The sequence below is a fragment of the Microtus oregoni genome, unplaced genomic scaffold (assembly GCF_018167655.1).
Source record: "Microtus oregoni isolate MIOR12 unplaced genomic scaffold, Mior012 000002F_ref0000024, whole genome shotgun sequence".
Lineage (NCBI taxonomy): Eukaryota > Metazoa > Chordata > Mammalia > Rodentia > Cricetidae > Microtus > Microtus oregoni.
In genome coordinates, this window is record NW_024543061.1 from 81,677,778 (window position 1) to 81,698,915 (window position 21,138).

General features: G+C 41.2%; 1 protein-coding gene, 1 long non-coding RNA gene and 1 pseudogene across 4 annotated transcripts in view; 1 reads left to right on the forward strand and 2 right to left on the reverse strand.

The window, feature by feature from the left end:
• Positions 1-3,084: 3,084 nt before the first annotated feature.
• Positions 3,085-5,812, reverse strand: LOC121436896 (annotated as a pseudogene).
• Positions 5,813-7,260: 1,448 nt separating this feature from the next.
• Positions 7,261-10,453, forward strand: LOC121466024. Its single transcript, XR_005976709.1, has 3 exons — positions 7,261-7,276; positions 9,314-9,427; positions 9,885-10,453. It is a non-coding gene; the product is annotated as an uncharacterized LOC121466024 (long non-coding RNA).
• Positions 10,454-13,414: 2,961 nt separating this feature from the next.
• Positions 13,415-21,138, reverse strand: part of LOC121440255 (solute carrier organic anion transporter family member 1A5-like) — an 84,677-nt gene continuing 76,953 nt past the window's right edge. For all 3 annotated transcript variants that reach the window (XM_041641030.1, XM_041641012.1, XM_041641021.1), the window contains 4 exons: positions 20,536-20,708; positions 18,909-18,973; positions 18,184-18,301; positions 13,415-15,014 (listed from right to left, as the gene is read on the reverse strand). In XM_041641030.1, the coding sequence (XP_041496964.1) occupies positions 14,795-15,014; positions 18,184-18,301; positions 18,909-18,973; positions 20,536-20,708 (576 nt within the window). In that variant the 3' untranslated portion in view covers positions 13,415-14,794. The remainder of the gene's footprint in view (positions 15,015-18,183; positions 18,302-18,908; positions 18,974-20,535; positions 20,709-21,138) is intronic.

Below are 21,138 nucleotides of genomic sequence, written 5' to 3' on the forward strand. Positions count from 1 at the left end.
GTCCTAGGTCATGGAGATCTTGCTGTTTGGAATCTGTAAGTTTACATACTTCAACAGTTCCTAGATTTGGTGAAGGTTTCACTGGGCCAATTCATAGCCCTGGTTCTGAGCCTGGGTAGTACCTGTGTTGATCAGCCCACCAGCTTTCCCTAATATTCACTTCTCCACCAAGTTGTCCAGCACTGCCTTGGCTAGCTCACCCAATGTAGCCTACAGAAAGGAGGAGGGCCTGTTCTCCTGATCTCAGATCTTCAGATCTAAGTCTCCCACACTCAAATCACCAGAGCCAGCTCTACTCTTTTGCCCAGGCAAGGTATAGGGCCTTATCTCATGATTGCTGCAGGGGGCAGATGAGGGTAGGTGTATGGTCAGCTGTCCTGCTCTTACATCCTCAGTGCTGGCTGACCAGCAGCCCTGGCAACAGCATCAACCCTAGTGTGCTGTGCAGATGAAGTACACACATGTGCTGGGGGGTGGGACTGTCTTTCCCTAGTGCAGGGGTGAATTATCCTTCTGTAGTATCATAATTGGATGATAGGATAATAGATTGGTACTTGTGAGTTATTGTTTTTAGACAAATATATTGGTTATCAATTCTTGTATATTGATACAAAGTTAAATTATATTGACTATTGTATGCATGCATGCTTCTACTTCTGTTCAAAACATTTTTTATGTATTGAGATATAGATATTGTGTTGATATATGTATATTTACAATATTGCAGTGTACATTTCTACCTCTGATTAAACTATTGTTTATGTGTTGATATATATTTACCATATTGCAATGTACATTGTTTACATTTGGAGGTCATATTGTCCTCATTTATTGCACAGTTGTTTATTGTCTTAGTTTTTAAGTTAGATAGGTATTGAGAATTATATAGATCAATAGTCATCTATGTTTGTCATTTATAATTAGACTAATCAGGTTCTTTAGCTATATAGAGATTATACTCAGTATAGATAGATAATCTTCAACCTCTTCAAAGAGCTGTAGAAAATGGCCTTTAATCTAACTCAGAGTTCCGTGGTAGTGAGACACAATCGCTCCTGGCAACACTGATCTATTTCCGAGAGAATGTTGAGCACCAAAGACACTCTACCTTTCTTCTTGGCAGAACTGGTCTTTGGGTAAAGAAATACCCATACCCCAACCACTGACAGAGATACAGAGTATCCGTAAATGGATAAAACAAGACTGTCATATCCTGCCAAGACAGGGTAAGATAGTTTTGAAAAGTTTCTTGCTTTTGAAAATGGTATATCAGTTACGATAGGCCTTAGCCAAAGTTGGTTGCTTCAATGCTGCAAACGTGACTTTGGGTAGCCAGTTGTCTGTGATTTGTTGCATGTTTTGGAAGTTGTTTGATTGCACTTCCTAATTACTCAGGTAACATTATTTCCCTTCTCAGATCTTCGATGGGGTTGAAGACTATATAAATGTAGTTACTTTCCTCTCATGACTTGGCCAAGTTATTTATTATACACAGGCCACTCACACCCAGATCAGTATGCCACCCCAGATGTCAGCAGGGCAGTCAGGCACCTGATCTCTGGTGACTGACAAGACCCTGGGCATCTGCAGAGCCATCTTGAGTAACAGGAGTCATCGATACCACCCCAGATCCCTGCCATTGCAGGGGTCATGGTCCTAGACATTACCCATGCCCATATGCCTCTGTGGCTCCAGGTGGCAGCACTGGCCAAGTAGGTCAGTATGATCCCAACAGCAGCACAGTCCTTGGACACCAGCATGGTCTGAGGTGGCTGACTAGACCCCAGTCATCTTCACAGCCCTTATTAGTAACAGGAACCCTGGACATCAGCTCAGACCCTGGTTACTATAAAGCCATGGGACCAAGACATGGACTTCGGCAGCAGCCCTGGTCTGGATAACATTATAGTCCAGGCCATCCAGATCGGCGTGTCTCTGGTGGAAGCACAGCTCTGGGACACCCTCATGACTGCCAGTTTCACTCAGATCCCAGGCATATCTGTGGTCTTTTGTGGCAACATAGGCAAGAGACATCAAGGTGGGACTGCAGGCTACTCAGACTGGCTTGACCCTGGAAGAGTGTGGTCCTCAGATATCAACATGGCTCTGCATGGCCTTCCATTTCTCAGGAGCTGCCAACATCAACTCGAACCCTGGGTGCAGCAGCTCCACGGACCCAGACATAGCCCTTAACCACAGCCCTGGTCCAGATGATACCATGACCCCATTTGACATCATTGGCCACCTAACTCATCCTGATCACAGTGTCAGAACAGCTCCAGTATACTACCAGCATGATCATACCACATGGCCCTTGGCAGAAACACGGGCCAGGAACATCACAGACTGTGACTGTGGCAGGACTATGGACTCAGAAATGTTCCTTGGCAGGAGACCAGAATGTCACTGTGCCCCTAGGTGGCCATTCATACCATCCAGATTGGCAAGATTTCAGGAGCAAGGCTCTTGGATTCCAAAGTGATCCCAGTTGGTGGCCCAAACCACAGGGATCTGCAGATACCCAGAAGCCAAAGGAGCCACAATCATCAACACAGGCCCCCTCAGATGCTCCAGGACCCCAGACTAAGACCTGGTCCCTAGCCACTAGTCATAACCCAGGCCCAGCATCACTCTGGACTCAGGTGACCAGCTGGCAATTCCTGTCAGTCCATTCTCTCATCACTCTCATCTCTCCAGATCTACCTCTCTCCCCAACCCATAAACCATTCCTTCACCCCCTTCCTTTTACTTCCACACTCTATACTCTGGTACCACAATGGTGCCCAACAGACCTGCACCAGTTGAACTTCTGGTTTATTGTGACCCACAGATTTAAAAAAAATCTGGGGAAGGGGCTGCCATCTGTGTCCTCCACTAATCCAGGGTTCCATCTGAAACATTTAAACCAGCTGTTTATGCCAATAGTTTATAGGTAGTTACCAACTTCCTTTAACTTTGAGAGTGAATTAAATTAATATCAGTATACCAAACAGTTACAATACCATTGTTAGACCCCAACTCTAGTATGCTAACTCCTCAGAAGGATCGCCCCATGAAACCACTCACCAGTCCAGTTGATGCAAAACAAGAGGAATTTTATTCTCAGCCCCGACTAGCACAGGCTGCTTTTAAAGGCAAAAACCACATTTTCAAGAAGGGGTTGTTTGTCAAATGCAAAGATTGGCTCATTTTAAGGGCATTTACTATGATTGGTTATGTCAAACGCAGGACAGGCCTGGGTCAAAGGACAGGGGAGCACCTGCAGGCTGTTGGAAAACACCTATTTTTCTAGTCAATAGGCAAGGTGGGGTCACTATTTCACAAAACATGTTTTCTTCATCCCCTCCTCTTGTTTTGGGAATATTCCAATCCTGGAATATCAGGGGTCCCCTTTTAGGGCCTGGTATTGTTGAGGGGCATGTGGGTTTCCTTTAACTAGGGCTAGTAGAGTCAAAGTTATTATAAGATTCTAAAAGTCTTAGTTTGAGTGGATTCCAAGCACACTGAAGTCTCCATCTGGCTTGAGCCAAAACAGAGACCGAGACTGAGAAGCGACATGACCTTTCAGGACATTGCTATAGAACTGCCCCAAGGTGTCCGCACAAATCTGCAAATAACAAAACAAACAACAAAAATAATAGAAAAGACCTGTACAAAGCTGGCACCCAATCCCATTCTGCCCCCAAAGTTTCACAAGTCCATCCATTCGGCAGATTGATCACAGGCTACTCATCTCTCAAATGAATCCTGTGGTAAGACAAGTCATTCAGCAGAGGTGCAGAGTGCAGAATGGAGACCCTAGTTTGTGATTCACTACTTTCGCAGAACACAGGCAGTACAAAGCAAAGTTTATCAAGACATGGGACTATCACAGCACTACAAAAGAGTACTAACTCTCCCTGGACTAAGGAAGCTCCGGTTGGGCATCCCGGTCCATAAGATCATTCCAATGAATGATAGACTCCAGGTCACAGTCCAAGTACTCAATAAGCACTCTATCCACGTTACTTGGGAGCTTCTCCTGGTGGAGGACACCCATCCTCCCATAGCCATTGCAGCTGCTCACAGAGGAGTAGCCACCCAGGGCACGCATCTGCATGGGGTGGGACAGTGTCTTCACAGCAGTCAAGCGGTTCATGGCAGGTGTGTGAGGCACGGTGTTCACCACATGGGGCAGGGCATGTCCATTGACTGAAGATGTTTGCTGTGAATGTCCAGGAGATGCCTGCCTGGCATGACTGAATTAGGGCCCGTCACCACATCCTGGCCCAGAACCCTAACACCTGTCGGGCCGGGACACCCCAGGACCAGCCAGCAACACAATGTCACTGTGGGGAGGAGAACCAAAAGTCAACAACTCCTTCAAGAGTCCTGGTGAAGAGCCACACTAGTTCAATCCTCCACAACTGGACCCTCTGTCCCGGAGAGTCTGCACAGACATCAGGGGCAAGGAGCCCACGCTGGAACTGCCGCACGCATACCCTGAGTAGTCCAGGCTGGGTGAACCCAGACTGGAGACCAGCGGTGCAGACGATGTCCGCTGCACCATGCTGCCAGCTGAAGACAAGGCTGACACAGCCAAAGACGGTGGGGATGAGAGAAGACCGAGATCATCCAAAAGGTTCTCCATGCTTTCAGGACCGCTGACTTCAGGCAGACTCGGCAGAGTGGACACCATCCCGCAGCAGACAGTGGACACACCAAAGAATGCACATCCCCATCCCCGAGGCCATCCTGCTCCGCTCCGTCATGATGGGAGAAAGCCTCCCACGGATTGCACTAGCACTTGAGCTGGTGTGAAGGGACAGGTTATGACGAATTCATTTTTTTTCCACCAGCCGAGCTGTTGCTGTCGCCCTTATCCTTGAAGTAGGGCACGCTCTTCACCACCCACTTGTAGATCTCGGCAGCGGGAGCCTCTTCTCAGCCGGCAGAGCTCTCGATGGCCTTGGTGGTGAGGTCGGCACGAACTGCTCTTGCGCTGGCCTTCCCATGAGTGGCCCGGCGGCAGTGTGGGGCATGGATGGGGGCTGCGCCAGGTGCCTGGTCGGCGGGGGTTGCTGCAGCGGCGTTGGGTGCAAGCAGCTAGCCTCGAGGCCCTGGAAGTTCTGGCAAAGGCCCCTGCTGGCAGCAGCCCTGGCCTCCACTGCCACTCAGCTGGACACCCGCGCGAAGTCCTCACTCTTCTCCAGCAGGCTCAGGTTGCTCATGAAACCGGTGCTCACAGCAGACGCCAAAGCCAGGGTTGCCGTGGCGTCGGGGTTGATGGCCGCGCTGCCCGACAGCGCTGGGCTGGAGGTGATTCAGTTGGACTGGTTAAACTCCAGCCTGGGCAGCGGCCAGGTGTAGGAGCGCAGCTGAGGCAGCAGCTTGACCTCCTGGTCGGTCTCCACCACCTGGAGCGCTTCGACCGTGGTAAGCCCCGCTCCTCCCCCACCAGCATAAAGGACCGGGAGCCTCAGCCACCGAGATTTGGGGCCCCGGTCAGCGGACGCAAGCCGGAGTGAGGCACAACGCGGCGGGCTGACGAACGTGCCCAGAACTTAACTTCGCTGCTGGGCCACCGGGAGTCCAGGATCCTCCGAATTCGTGGCTTGGAAGGGACACGAACCAGGCCGCAGGGCCCAGCAGCTCGGGCGCCTCACTCCTGCTGACAGGGCTGCAGATGAGAGAGCAGACGGGCAGAAGCCTTCTCCCCACAGCCGGGCGACAGCGGCGCTGATGCCTGTCTAATATGGCGGTGGCCGGGACTGCGGCGACTCCGCAGCCTCCCGACTGACGGGATCTCGGAGTTATAAATCCTCCTGGCCATTTGGGAGGACAGCCGGAATCTCAAGTTTGGGTTTTGGAGGTTCCTTTAAGGAACTATGTTCATAGCAGCATTATGTGTAGTAGCCAAAACCTGGAAACAACCTAAATGCCCCTCAGTGAAAAAATGGATGAAGAAAGTGTGGAATATGTATGCATTAGAGTACTACTCAGCGGTAAAAAACAATGGCATCTTGACTTTTGCATGCAAATGGATGGAAATAGAAAACACTATCCTGAGTGAGGTAACCCAGACCCAAAAAGATAAATATGATATGTACTCACTCATAAGTGTATTCTAGCCATAAATAAAGGACATTGAGCCTATAATTCGTGATCCTTGAGAAGCTAAATGAGAAGGTGAACCCAAAGAAAAACATATAGTTATCCTCCTGGATATTGGAAGTAGACAAGATTGCCAGGCAAAAATTGGGAGATTGAGGGTGGGGTGGGGGTAAGGGGAGATGGGGAGAAAAAAGTGAGAAGGGGAGGATGGGGAGAGCTTAGGGGAATGGGACGGTTGGGATGGAGGAAGGGTGGATATGGGAGCAGGGAAGTATATATCTTAATTAAGGGAGCTATTTTAGGGTTGGCAAGAGACTTGACTCTAGAGGGGTTCCCAGGTGTCCTTGGAGATGTCCCCAGCTAGATCCTTGGGAAGCTGAGGAGAGGGGGCCTGAATTGGCCTTATCCTATAGCCACACTGATGAATATCTTGCATATCACCATAGAACCTTCATCTGGCAATGGATGAAGCTGGAGACAGAGACCCACATTGGAGCACTGGACTGAGCTCCCAAGGTCCAAATGAGGAGCAGAAGGAGGGAGAACATGAGCAAGGAAGTCAGGACCGCAAGGGGGTGCGCCCACCCACTGAAACGGCAGGACTGATCTAATGGGAGCTCACCATGGCCAGCTGGACTGGGACTGATGGAGCATGTTGGTCAAACCGTACTCTCTGAATGTGGCTGACAAGGAGGGCTGACTGATAAGCCAAGGACAATGGCACTCGGTTTTGATTCTACTGTATGTACTGGCTTTATGGGAGCCTAGTCTGTTTGGATGTTCACCTTCCTAGACCTGGATGGAGTGGGGAGGACCTTGGACTTCCCACAGGGCAGGGAACCCTGACTGCTCTTTGGACTGGAGAGGGACAGGGAGGAGGAGTGGGGGGAGGGAGATGGAAATAGGGGAGAGGGAGGGAAATGGGAGGAGGGGAGGAGGTGGAAATTTTTAATTAAAAATAAATAAATAAATAAATAAAAGAGATCCGTGTTAAATACGCTATAAAATGTCTTTGAAAGTTCTAATTTAAAACAGCATTGATCAGAACTGACGGAGGTAACTTGACTTCAGTGCTTTTTGCTTCACAGCAAACTTGAGAAGCGGTGCACATCTCCAAGCTGCCTGCTGCTCTTCTCATCCTTTCGGTGGCACTAAACCACGTGAAAGCTCCAACTGTCAGAAGGTTGGTATTCTGAAAATCTCTACTTTATTTGAAAAGTGTGGGGAAATTACAATTGAACAATGCAGCCAGGAGCAGTACTTGAAGCTTAATGTTTTCCTAATCCTGCATTCTTAAAAACAAAGTCAGTGACTGCTGATTGACTGGAAGAACTTCTTAAAGATGGGCATGGATGATGACATTTGTCTGGAAACTCGTTAGAACCTACAGGGGCAAACCCAGAGTAAAACCGGGCAAAAGCCAGAAAAACTGACAGACATTCCTGCTGTTTAAACCCAGTACTGAAAGAAATGGAAGGGATTGAACAAAACAATGAATTTCATGTCAGCTGAAATTTTGGTGCATAGTTTTAGTACTGTGCTTATTGTTTGTTCTTCTTCAGAAGATACAGGAAATATCCAAACTTCTGCATCTCCTTCTGGAAATTGAAACTATAAAATCGGAGACAAATGAAAAATGTTAAGAAGTTAAACTTCAGAATTAGTTTAAAAGTCACTTGTTATTTGAAGGTCATTCCATGCCATGGGTATACAGAATTATAAGAAGTTATTACATACAATATGACTCTGAGTATCTGTGGATGTAAATTAGTAATACCTGAAATATTGCCAATGTATAAATTGTTCATATATATTATCATGATTTCTGAGGAAGGCTTATTGGAAGCATCAAGGTAAACAAAGAAAACTAAATAATAGTTTGAGGAAATCTAAGGTAAAGACAGCTAACAGAATAGTAACAATTCCAACCATCAGAGGAAAACCACTAAAAACTGCAATTCTCCATCTATTTAATAGATTCCTGAGACCAAACCCATGAATATAATTTAAATTATGTAATGAAAATTTGTGCCTAAATTAGTTTTAAGCAATATATTCTCAGGAATATATTACCCATCTTGGGCAGCACAAAGAATTAAATTTACCTTTGAAAATTCATGTGATTTAATCTCTCATTGGAAGTATCATCATCATCTCTTTTTATTCTCTGGAATATGTGTTCTTGGGTAAAGGTCTGTGTCAGTGTACAGACATTTCTACAACACCAGTTGTGATTAATAGCAGGAATCATCAGAAAGTGGCTTTTGTCATCTTAAAACTCAATGGTTTCACACATTGTTCTCTGAACTAAATGTAATTTTCAATAGAAATTTTAATGGCTAAAAATAATTATAAAACCAATATGAAGTTTCTAAGAACCAGAACAATTGAATCCTGACAGAATATTTAACAGAATTACCTAATATGTCTGCTAATATCTTGATTTTTTTCTTCCAGTACATTCAGAGAGATTTGCTTAGCAACTCTACTGAGTGTGTCTGTGAGTGCTCACATTTTATACAGTGAACTTTAAAAATAGAATAATTCATAATATTATTATCTGTCAGATCATTTTTGTGTTTTCTCATAATTACTTGTCTTGTGCATACTCACAAGACAACTGTAAAATGTTTGCTAATGCATTTCTTGACATCAGTATGCTCATTGGTGATGGAGAATGTTTACAGAGATTTCTGTCCCACCTGATCCCACAGTCATTCAGTCCCAAAGAAACATGTAAAGTCCTACGTTAATTATAAACTGGTTGGCCTATTAGTTCAGGCTTTCTTATTAACTAATTCTTATATCTTATATTAATCCATAATTCTTGTCTGTGTTAGTCATGTGGCTTGGTACCTTTTATCCGTGAATCTTTCTCATCTTGTATCTTCTTCATCTGGGTGATGACTGCAAACTAATCCTTTCCTCTTCCCAGAATTCTCCCATTCTCATCGTCCTGCCTCTACTTCCTGCCTGGTCTCCCCACCTATACAAACAGAAAGGGATGGAAAATGCCCCCAGAAATTATTGCATAACACTTCATTAACCTTGAATTTTTTTTAACCCTAGTGAGAAAGGAACAATGGCAGCAGAGGGATATTTGATAATAGAAAAACTTCTGAATTGAATCAGCAAGTATATTTCAAGGATGTGTTGACTTCACAATGGAAACCAGGAGATGTGCTACGTTGAGGAAAGTGTTTCACTCTTGTTTCCACAGGAGAAGAAAAACTATGGATACCCTCAAAATCAATAAAGATTCAGTAGGAAAAGGAAAAACTGCTTGAGAAAGAAAAATGACAGCTCATCCCTAGAGTTGACAACCATACAGATGGTAAGAAAACCTCATAAAGATTGGGGCAGAATTCTGTTCTTGCCTTTGCAGGAAAATATTCATCTCCAAAAAAGACCTTGGACATCTAGATGCCTAAAGGGGAAAAGATAGATACCAAAAAGGATCAACAATCAAAGGGAAATCTGACTTATGATGCTGTATCATCTACATGATAAAATTTGATTATCTGAGCATGTATATATCTCTTCTTAAAAATAAGAATTGGCTTTGGAGTTGGACAATGGCTTCTCTAAATCCAAGTTTGTTTTTAAAAGAAAAAATCAGAACTTCTGTCTCATGTCAGGAGCCATCTGGTATAGGACAGAAAGAAGATAGGTTTTAAAAAAATATTTTACTTTTCTCCATTCCCATTTTGTCTACATTGTATTTTTCATTGAATATATTTCTATATGAATAATGTTTAAGTTTTCAACAATTAACAGTAGATTTCCTGCAGTAATCTTTGAAGCTTCCAGGAAGAAGATGTAGCCCCACAACAATGACTCCACCTGGTTGATATGACGTCATGATGCTGACAGCGCTACTATGAGACCAGTTTTTGGATACCAACTGTAAAAATGATGCACCTTCTTACAATATTCTGGCCAGAACTCCACATAAGAACTTCATAATAATAAATCTATCGACTATTCAGAGACCATTTTGCAATTATACAAAACAGCAACAGAGCAATCTTGAAATTTAACCATCATTTGGCATTTGGTGTGGGATAATTCTGTATTCTGTCAATTATGTTTTAAATAAATGCTGATTGGCCAGTAGCCAGGCAGGAAGTATAGGCGAGACAACCAGACAGGAAGTAGAGACAGGGAAATGAGAACAGGAGAATTCAGGGAAAAGGAAAGTCCATTCCTCTGCATTCCTGTCCGACCACAGAAGGAGCAAGATGTGACTATACTGCTGAAGAAGGTACTGAACCATGTGGCTAACACAGATAAGAATAATGGGCAAATGTAAGTTATAAGAGTTAATAAGAAGCCTGAGCTAATGGACCAATCAGTTTATTATTAATGTAGACCTCTGTGTGATTTCTTTGAGACTTTATAACTGTGGGAACCAGGCAGCACAAGGATTGGGTGGGACAGAAAACCCCAACAACAATCATTTTACTTTTATAGGTTCCCATAGAAAAAAACATCGCCCCCATGACAGCAAGAAGCAATTCTAGAAGACAATGTCCCCTCTCTCAACAAAGTTTGTCCTCATGGTTAGGGACACCATTTGGTGTTGTTTATTACTCACAAAGAGTTGGGGGTTGGGGTAGAAATTATGTAAGCCCAGAGTTCAAAAAAAGAGTAAAAACTGAATGGGATAATAGGTAGATTAGTGTGAATTTATTCACACTAACAATAATAATAGTGAGTAATAGAGTGAATACTTATGAGCTATTATTTATGGACAATTTACATTGGTATAGCTTCTTATATATTGATACAAGTTCAAATTATAATTGTTATTTCTATTTACAATATTTGTACAACTATTCAAAGTTATTTTGTCATATTGTATGTATGCATGTTTCTGCCTCTATTTAAAATATTTTGTATATTGATACAATTTTAGGATATATTTATCATATTGAATTATAATTTATACCTCTGGTTAAGATATTTACACATTGTTTACATTTTGAGGTCATTGTCCTCCTTTAGTGCACAGTTGTTTAAAGATTGTTTAATATTCTGATATGAAGTCTTAATCTTTAAGTTACATGCATCTTGAAAAAAGATGCTGTTCCAGATGCTAGTGATAAATGATACATTTCCACTCAAACTAACTTTTCTAGGAATCAAAATGCTGTGTCTTCACAAATGGGATACTTTCAGCCACCTAATTTTTGCAATCATTTAGATAAAAAAAATCAATAAATGGTGGACTCAGTTCTTTCCTCTTCTGTAAAGGGCTTTTTTATTATTAATCTTTCTTTTATCCATACATTGCTCTTGAAGAAAAATTATTTTAACCATATTTTATGTGTATGAGATAAAATGAAAACTCATAAAAGAAATTAAATTGAAAGGCAAATGCCTTGGGCTTTGTTCTTCCTTCAGACCCTCACACTGGCCCAAAGATGATCACTTGTGAACTTGCAAACAACTCTTTGCTCCCTTTGATAGTGAGTTCAACCATGCTAACAAACACATATCACAAAATATTAACATATCAAGTTCAGTTTCACACCATGGCCTACATGACACAGTGATTGACTCCCCCTTCCTTTTCCGTTACTTCTTCCAGATTCTGTGTTGTTTAATGTTGAAATTTTAACTTCTTGAAGTTTTTATTATAATGAAATTACAGCTACATCAGTGAGAAACTATTATACATTCTATTAGGTTTAGATACATAAGAATACTAAACAGGAAACTTTCTCATCTGCAGGTTTTCCTGCCTTTTCCCTTGCTCCTCTTCTACACATCTGTCTGCTGTACCCTGATCACACCCTGATAAGAGTAAAGCTCAGAATAATAACCTATCTACCTGGGTCTCATAGACACCATTAGGAAATCCTCAAGGATTCCATTGCCTATGTTTTCTGGATTGCTTTCCCCACTAAGTGTCTAGGACGAACCTGTGCTACTAGAGGGAAAGACTACAGTCTTCGTAAAGGGTGAGTCTCAAATTTTAAGAGGAAAAGACTATATTCTTTGTAAAGGATGAATCCCAAGCACTGAGTATAAGCATGGGAGCAGAAGTCCCAGGAAGATCAGAGTCATCAGAACCCACAGAGCTGGGATCATAGGTGGTTGAGGGTCGTGAGAACCATACTCAGATCCTGTGCAAGAGCAGTACATGCTCTTGACTGCTGAGCCATCTAATCAATACCCCTGATCCTTTCCTTTTATAGGACACAGTCACTAATTCAGGAAATCATAGCATGAAGATAAGTGCAGAAAGAGCTTCAGTTAAGTTGCCTACCTTCTCTTTGCTGTTGTTTGGGTTTGGACAATTCCCTCAACGGCCCATGTGATAAAGTCTTCAGGAAAGAGTTGTTGAAAGGTGATCGAAGCATTAAGACATGGTGACTAGATACTAGGTCACTGAACCCTTCTCTCTCTCTTTCTCTCTTCTCTTTCTCTGTTCTCTCCTCTCTCTCCCTCTTCTCCTCTCTCTCTTCTCTCCCCCTCTCTCTTTCTCTCTCTTCTCTTCTTTCTCCTCTCTCTCATCTCTCTGTGTGTTTTCTCTTCTCTCTCTCTCTCTCTCTCTCTCTCTCTCTCTCTCTCTCTAATTCACAGTCAATGTGAGGACAGCAACTTCCTTCCTATGAGTTTCATCCCAATGCATTGCATAGACCCAGGCCCAAAGCAGCAGGGCCGAGTGATCATGACCTGAGACCTCTGGAGCAAAACAAGCTCTTCTTTCATGGAAGTGGATTGTCCTTAGTTCAAGTAACAAAAAGTTGTCAGCGTAACTCTCCCATGAACATTCTGGCTCCCCAAAAGAGTTTCTGAGGTTGTACCTGCCTTCAATCTGCTCTAGACGGTAGAGATTCTCAATTTATTATACATAAATAAACATTGTATATTGACCCCTCCACTCCTTTATTTTCTTCAACATCCCCATCTTTAGGTATTTATACCATTTTTATATTACTGACATCCTTTACCAAAGGAAGAAAAATGAAGGAAAGAAACAAATAGTCATGTCCATGCTACTGTCTTAAGTCACAGCTATAAAACAACAGGCAGACTTGCTGTTTCTTAGAATCTCTTCATTCTTTATCAGGCACCCAATAAACTTTTTTTCTATGTCAGTTACTTTTCACTGCTGTGATTAAACACCACAAAGCAACCAAAAGAAAAAAGAGGTTATTTTTGCTTATGATTCCAGAGAGACAGGAGTTCCTTACGGCAAAGAGACATGACAGCAAGCACCAGGCATGGTGACTGGGGCAGGAAGCTGAGGTGTCACATCCTCAACCTAAGCACTAAGCAGAGAGTAAACTGGTGGTAAGGGAGGCTTTTAACTCTCAATACCCAGGCCAGTGATTCACTTCCTCCATTAAGGATGAACCCCCTACTCCGCTCCAAGCAGAGTTATCAACTGCTAACCAAATGCACAAATGCCCGAGTCTACAAGGGACAGTTCTCAATCAAACCACCACAATTTGACTTTGGTTTGAAAGTGTACCTTGAATTTTATTAATTCCAAGATTTATAGCAATAGTCACACTTAAAATCTTTCTACGTGCTTTTATTTATCTGTTTGCCAGTGGGGAAGTACAGGAGATGAGGGCATAGGACAGCTTACAAGAGATGGTTCTCTCTCTTGGTCCCAGGGATCAAAACCACCTTGTAAGACTTTGAGGCAAACATCACTTTCCACTGAGCCACCCAGCTGGCTCTGCTTTGAAGGTTTTACTCTAAGGTAATTTTGAATATTAATTCCTATGTGCTCCGAGGACACATGAGTAAAATAAACACTGGACCAAAGAATATTTGAAATATTTGGATATTTGAAAGTAATCTTTTGATAACATCTGACACAGCATCCAGCCTTGCTTTTTACTTTATTTTATATTTTATTGTATTATCAGTAGTTTACCTTATTGTTGAACACAGGGTCTCCCACATTCTAGGCAAGCATTGTGCCAAAGCCATACAGTCTCAAAGGATTGGCTTTCTCAAATATTTGCTTTTAAAAAAGAGTTTCATTACCATATTTTAATTGCTAGGGAGAATTCTGGGCATCTTTGCTACATGATTTTAAATAACGTGATTAAATATTTCAGTGCTCTAAACAAAATGATCAAATGTGTGATATGAGTAATGAAATAATGGGGTGAAAACAACAGATGACACATTAATGAGAAGTCTAATTTTGGAAGCATCATTTCTAGAATACAAAAAAAGAGAGTTTATAACTCTAAATAGATAAAAAGGTATTCATACATCTTGCACATAGAAAAGATACATTTGAACAAATTATTTCAATGTAACACAACCAATATATAAATTTTCAATTCTAAATATCTCCAACTTTGCAGCATAAATTCAATAAAATTGAATAGTGTCTCAGGAATGGGCAAGTTTTAACACTATTTGCAGATATGTGAAAAACACACAATTGCTTTGATTGACTTAAAAGAGAAAATGCTGTTTGAAAATGAAGGCAGCTTTAAAATTCAGTGTGGGGTCACCATAGTCTTCCCTGGGAAAATCTTAAGTACTACCCCAATGTTATGAAAATGCTATCAGTAAATATTTTCATCATGAGCAAAATAATTTTTGAGGTTCTTCAGGATAAGATGAGTCCCTATAGTACAGCTCTCATGAGGTACTGTAGGTTCAAAAGAACCAGATGCACACTCTCTCCATGGAATTGGGCAGGTCAGTGGAAACCTTATTACAGCTTTGTTTTCAGTTCTTTGTCGTTCTCAACCTCAGGATTTCCGTGCACATCCTTGTGCTCGCCTTTCTTTTCGGTGAGCTTCATCTCTGGACGTTCAGTCTCTGAAAAGTCAATTTCCCCGGGGAGTTGGACCTTCCTCATAAGTATTAGAATGAAGATTCCCGGGATGAAACTTGATCCTCTTAGAGCTGCTGGCAACCCAAGGTAAATACGCCTGTTGAAAACAATTGATCTGTATTAAATCTTAACATACTCAGTGAAAGCTAATTCTGTATATTCTCACAGATCATTTAGTCTTCAAAAAAGTCAGGTGATTATTTTGCCCATGTAATTTATATACTCTAGTTCACTGAGCTGTTAATTCTTTCTGTCAAAAATGTCAAAAACTTCCAACATAAAAGTTTGAACGTATTTTTTCAGTTTGGTGATGGCTAGTTTCCATTGTCAACATGACTGGACTTAGGATCATTATAGAAATACATCTCTCGGTGTGCTATGAGAATCTTTTCAGTAGGCTTAGTTGAGGATGAAGTCCCTAACACAGCATGCAATATGACCAGCCTCCTTACACTGTGCCAACAATCCTCCTCTTCCCTTACCTCACAATGGGCCATTATTCTGCCATTGTCATCTAGTCTCTTAAATACTGAGCCAAAAAATGCCGTATATTGGGTTAAGGGTACTATTCTTTTCAATTTTGTTTGCTCCAGTTTTAATTATACATGTAAGAAACAACACGAAGTCACTTTTCAAGGTTTTCTTCCCACTCTGCATTTATCTGCTGTGCTACATTGAAAGATTTTTGTGATGTTAAAATCCTTCTATATCTAAACTAAGTCATCTTACTCATTTTATATATTAGTTGATTCAATTTGTTAATTTCCATGCATAATTTTGCTTGTATAATCAATTTATTTTATAACTCTTTACTACTTTTAACTGTCTGGGTCTCTGTATGTATCCATGAGTCCTGGATACCCAGGAGTTGAAGTAACAGGAAGTTGTAGTCTGCCCAATATGGGTTATGAGAACTGAATACATGTCCTCTGCAAGAGCAAGCAATATATACTCTTAACCCCTGAGCCATCTCTTTAGAGCTAAATTCTTTCCATTTACTGAACTTGTCCAGTTAAAGCATGAGGACTGTAGAAGCTTCCTGAAATGAATTGGGCAGTTTTACCTTTTACTATTTTTGAGAATAACTTTTATACTGTTATAAGAATGTCTTCTTTGTAAATTTGATAAAATATTCCTTAAGGTTTCTGGACTTAATGTATTGGGGATATAGGTATTTTGACATATGTACATTTTTAAATAATTATGAAAAATCCCTTCATGTTCTCAAAATACTTATAGGAAAATCTGGTGTGATGGATAGGCTGTCAACTTCATACAATCTAGAATCTTGTGGGAAGAAAGATTCACTGAAGGCCTGTGTGGATTATGTTAGCCTGTGAACATTTCTGTGGGAGATATTTTGGTTACATTAATTGAGGTGAGAAAGCCTACCACACAGTGAGTGGCACCATTCCTTAGGCAGGAAATCCTGAACTACATACACGTAGAGAAAATTATCACAGCTATTTCTACAGTGGTAAAGTACAAACATATATGTGGAGAGAGATGCTCAAGACTTCAGATACAACAGTCTAGAAGTACAATTGAAATTTTTCTAGATGTCTACTAGACTAGCAAATATCTTAGTTTATGTTTCTGCCACAGTTATAAAAGACCCTGACAAAATCAGTTTGAAGAAAAAGGGGTGAATTTGCTCAAGTTCTGGGTTAAAGTCCATCATTCTGAATATGTCAAGACAACTGGAACTTTAACGCACACAGATATACAGACAGAAGTAGTTGACTTCTTCCACGCTGGTACAATAGGCATACCAGTCTGTGAATGGGAGAGCAGCCATCCCCAGCCATACATACATGAAAACAGGGCAATGGCCAGCACTTTTCTTTTCCTAAAAATTTTCAGTATCCTCCTCACCCAGAATCAGAGCAAAACTGGGTCCTACCTAAAGAAAGCCTAAATTCCTTTTGACTAATGAGTTTTTAGGATCAAAGAAGAGAACAGGGAAGTACATAGCAAACAAAGTTTCTCTGTGGACTTTTTTGGACCTGTTGCCCTAGAAGGCCAAAAAGGTAACAGCTAAAGTCTGTTTCAAGATCAGTCTAGCATGACCCCCGGGTGTGGGACAGCAGTCAACCCGCAGTTATCCCACTATACTGTCAGCAACTGGTGCCTGTGTAGCACTGAGAGTGGTGGCAACCATGCAGGAACTGCTTTTAGTCTATGCAGCAGCGTGAAAGCACACAACTGGATGCGCCCAGATCTCAGAGGGCAGGCTCCGCAGTCTGCTGGTTCTTGAGGGGAATGGCCTCAGTTATTTCTATGTGTGGTAACTTCCTCCCCATCTGTGACACTCTCAGCTGGCTTGTACCACAATCACTCTGCTGAGCCATGTTTTGTTCATGAAGCAGCCAACCACTATGTGCAAAAAAGCATCTATAGGTTCCCAGCGATGAGACCATCAGTCAAATTCAAGTAGCAGATGCCTTCTCAAGATAGTCCCTGGCTACGGTACCCAACGTGTTCTACTAATCTGCAAGGCAGTACCTAGGTTTGGGGTTCTTAGTATATCAGGGTGCAAGCATGAGAGGGTTGTGAACTTTCCAGAAGCTCTAATGCCAGGATCCTTGCTGCTTGAATGTACTGGGACTGTCATACTGACCCCTGCAGAAAGAAAGAGTCTTTCTCTCCTTAGGGATGGAGTAGAAGGAACTGAGAACTTTCTTTCCCATCAACAACATCATTGTCACTGGTCTCTGGATCCTGCTGTCTGTTTATCTTCAGTGTTCTGCCATGCTGGCTCAGCTCAAGATGCAGCTCTCCTCCTACTGCTCCACCTGCTTCCTCTACGCAGACACTCTGCTCCCTTTCTGATGTATTTTCAAGGGTTAGGTTAGGAAGCTCACTCACACTTACATACATCAAGTACTTTACGAAAAAAGGGAAAATATTAAAATACACAAGGAAGTTATACCATCCATGTGCATTCTGAACATGAAACCTAATGTAATCTTGTCACCCAAGAAAATGTTAGCTATAAATGGGGACATTTGATGTACTACAAAAGTAGGTCTCAAAAATTACCTTTACCTTTGCATCTGGAGCAATGACTGAGCAGTTAAAAGTACCGGTTATTCTTCCAGAGGACCCATATTCAATTCCCAGAACTCACATGGCAGCTTAAAAACTGCCTGTAACTCCCCCTCCAGGGAATCTGACCCCATCACACAGACCACAGATACATATGTATGCAAAACACAAATGCACGTAATGTAGAAATAAACAAATAATTTTAAAAGTATCTTTACCTGAAGTTATTTATATCATACATTCTGCATGCCCCTGGCTCACCACATTTCAGAGTTCCCCAGTGTAAACAGGTTCTGTCTATCAAGGCACCAAAGTAAATAGGAGCCGGAATGCCCGCTGCAATAAAATTAAAATGAGAAAGAAAAAACAGCCCGTCGAAAAGAAGAAAGAAAGGGGAAAGGATGCGATGTGTTATTTTATTTGGAAGTAGTTCAATTTTTCTCTTAAAAATATAACAAATTATGAATCAAACGTTCTACACTTCTAAAAATTATAAATTAGTGTAAAGTTTCTAGATCATAACAAGTGAAAACCATTGCACTAATAACCATCAGCATCATGTATTTTCTTAAATGTCTTTTGCTGGCTTTCTATACATCTAACAGAGCCTACGGCAGAGAATTCCCTGCTTTTCTGTCACCAATCTACTTCACGTTCCCACAGATATACTTGAGAGCTCCTTTTCATGACTTCCTTTGTTCTCCAGCCACAAACATCATGAAACCATATCTATGTTGGAACCTGATATTTGGATGCCCTAAATCTGTGTTCTCATTATGGTGACTCATATTTGATTCCAGAATAAACCCTGTTATTTCTTCTAAGGTAAGTGTTGAGTTTCGAGTTGACAAGATAGTTCCTCTCTTTTTATACAGAGAAAATAATTAGTTTATTGACTACTTAGCATAGTGTTACTCTAATGTGTTGAGGAAATTGTTCATACCAAATATTCTTGTACAAAATGCATGTAATCCAATTCCAAGTGACTTCTCTTCAGACTTGATACACCTGAAGAATACATACACATATATAAAAGTACAACATGCAAACCCTAGGGTCCTATCATCCTCCCAATGACAGTCATAGTTCATGATCCTAATGGTTAAGCTTTGCAACCTGAAGAGAAGACAATGGTCCTCTATTGTTAAGCACCCATAGAGGAAGAAGAGAGTAATTTCTGAAAGCTCTCCAGTGACTTCCACATATCTAAAGCATGGCAGAGCCCTTTAATGTTTAGACATTTACTGTTAACCAAGATGAATAGTCTTCTGTTTGCCATGGAGAGCACCATAGTATCCCCAGAATAATGGACCCAAAACTTTGAAACCAAAAAGCAAATAAGTCTTTCTTCTCTTAAGTTGTTTCCCAGGCATTTTGTCATTTTGATACAAAACCTAACATGTGTTATATAAAAATTCAAGTTATCATAAAAATGATACCACAGATAAACAGAGAAAAACTCCATCATGCAAGCTATGACATTAAGAAAATGCTTTTGTTACACAGAGTTAACAACTTTAGACGTTTGTCTTTCCTGTACTGCCTATGAAAATAGACATAAGGGGGTTTGGGGAATTACATAAAAAAGGAGGTTTATAAAGCAGTCAGGATAAAGTCTAAAAATATTCTTATGAATTAGGAATGTCGATGTCCATTTAAAATGTGATATTTTCCTACCAAATACATCTTTCAATAAGAAGAGCATAATAAATACAATGTTGGTATTTCATTTCATAAGGGATTCCATGAGAAGTTCAAGAAAACACTACAGACTAGAGGAGTAATAATAGTGTGTAAACAGTAGGACTGTATTACCAATCATTGACACTGCAACCATCACAATCAGCAAGAAAGAACAAAGAAATATGAGAAAAATTAATTAGAATAGACCTTAACCCCATTATATCAAGAAATCACACATTATATCAAGAAATACAAGATGGTTCAGTGGGTAAAGTTGATTGCTACGAAGCTTGACAAACTGAGTTAAACACCTGAAAATCATATAGTGGAACGAGATCCAACCCCTGCAAAATGTCTTCTTATTTCAATATGCATGCCATCGCATGCAAACACGCACACATACACACATACACTGAAGCTTTTAGAAATCACACATTAAAACATCAATGAGCAAAAATTAAGTAAAACTTTAAAAAAAATCAATGAGCCACATCTTTTATACCCAGTAAAAGAGTCAATGTCAAAAGGTAAGATAATTGAGAAAGTGAAGAACATGTAAATAGGGCATGGAAGTAGGAACAGACATGCAGTAAACACAAGATCGTGTCTTGAAAGTGTTTGGAGATTTTAACAGCAGCAGAAATATGAGAAACCCTGCCTTAAAAACAAGATGAATGGAGAGAACTGATTCCCAAACATTGTCTTCTGATATCCCTCTGATCTTATTGGCACCCAGGAGCCCATGTCCACCACACACACACACACACACAGAGAGAGAGAGAGAGAGAGAGAGAGAGAGAGAGAGAGAGAGAGAGAGAGATCACAAACTTGCATATGCACACACTACTAAAAAAAGTAGGACACTAAATGAAAGAGTTACTTATTACCTCAGAAGAACCATATAGCCAGGTATGGCTGATAGCGAGTAGATGAAACAGCCAAATACTGACACGATTAAGAAGTACTGCAGCTTGATAGTACAGTCAGGGCTTTTGTTACACAGTCCAAGGACAGCAGATGCACTTCCGGAAGACTGAATGCAGCTGCAATTTTGAAACACCTGTCAAAAAAAGTGTCCTATTTAAGAAAGAGAAATATTGGACATGGACCTTCAGTATTTTCGACAAGGCCAATTAGAGCAAAATGTAGAGTGTTGGGGCCAAAGACAGAGCTCATAGGAAGAGCACTCATCTAGTTTGAATGAAGACCATAGTTTGAGCACAAATATCATCATGGTTTTTCCCCCTTTATCCCCATCCCTTTTGTAGTATCTTGGAATTCTATTATAAAATAAAAAAGGCAGTTTTTAAAAGTTGGTATTTTTCTAAATTTTTGAAATAATTTGCAAAAATTCAATTGTCCTGAATGCACATTTGTTTTATTTTTATATTTATTTTCATGTTTGTTTGGTTTTTTGTGGGTGTAAGTGTATACATGTGTGTATGTGAATTGTGTGTGTGTCTATGTGTGAACAAGAGTGTGCCATGACA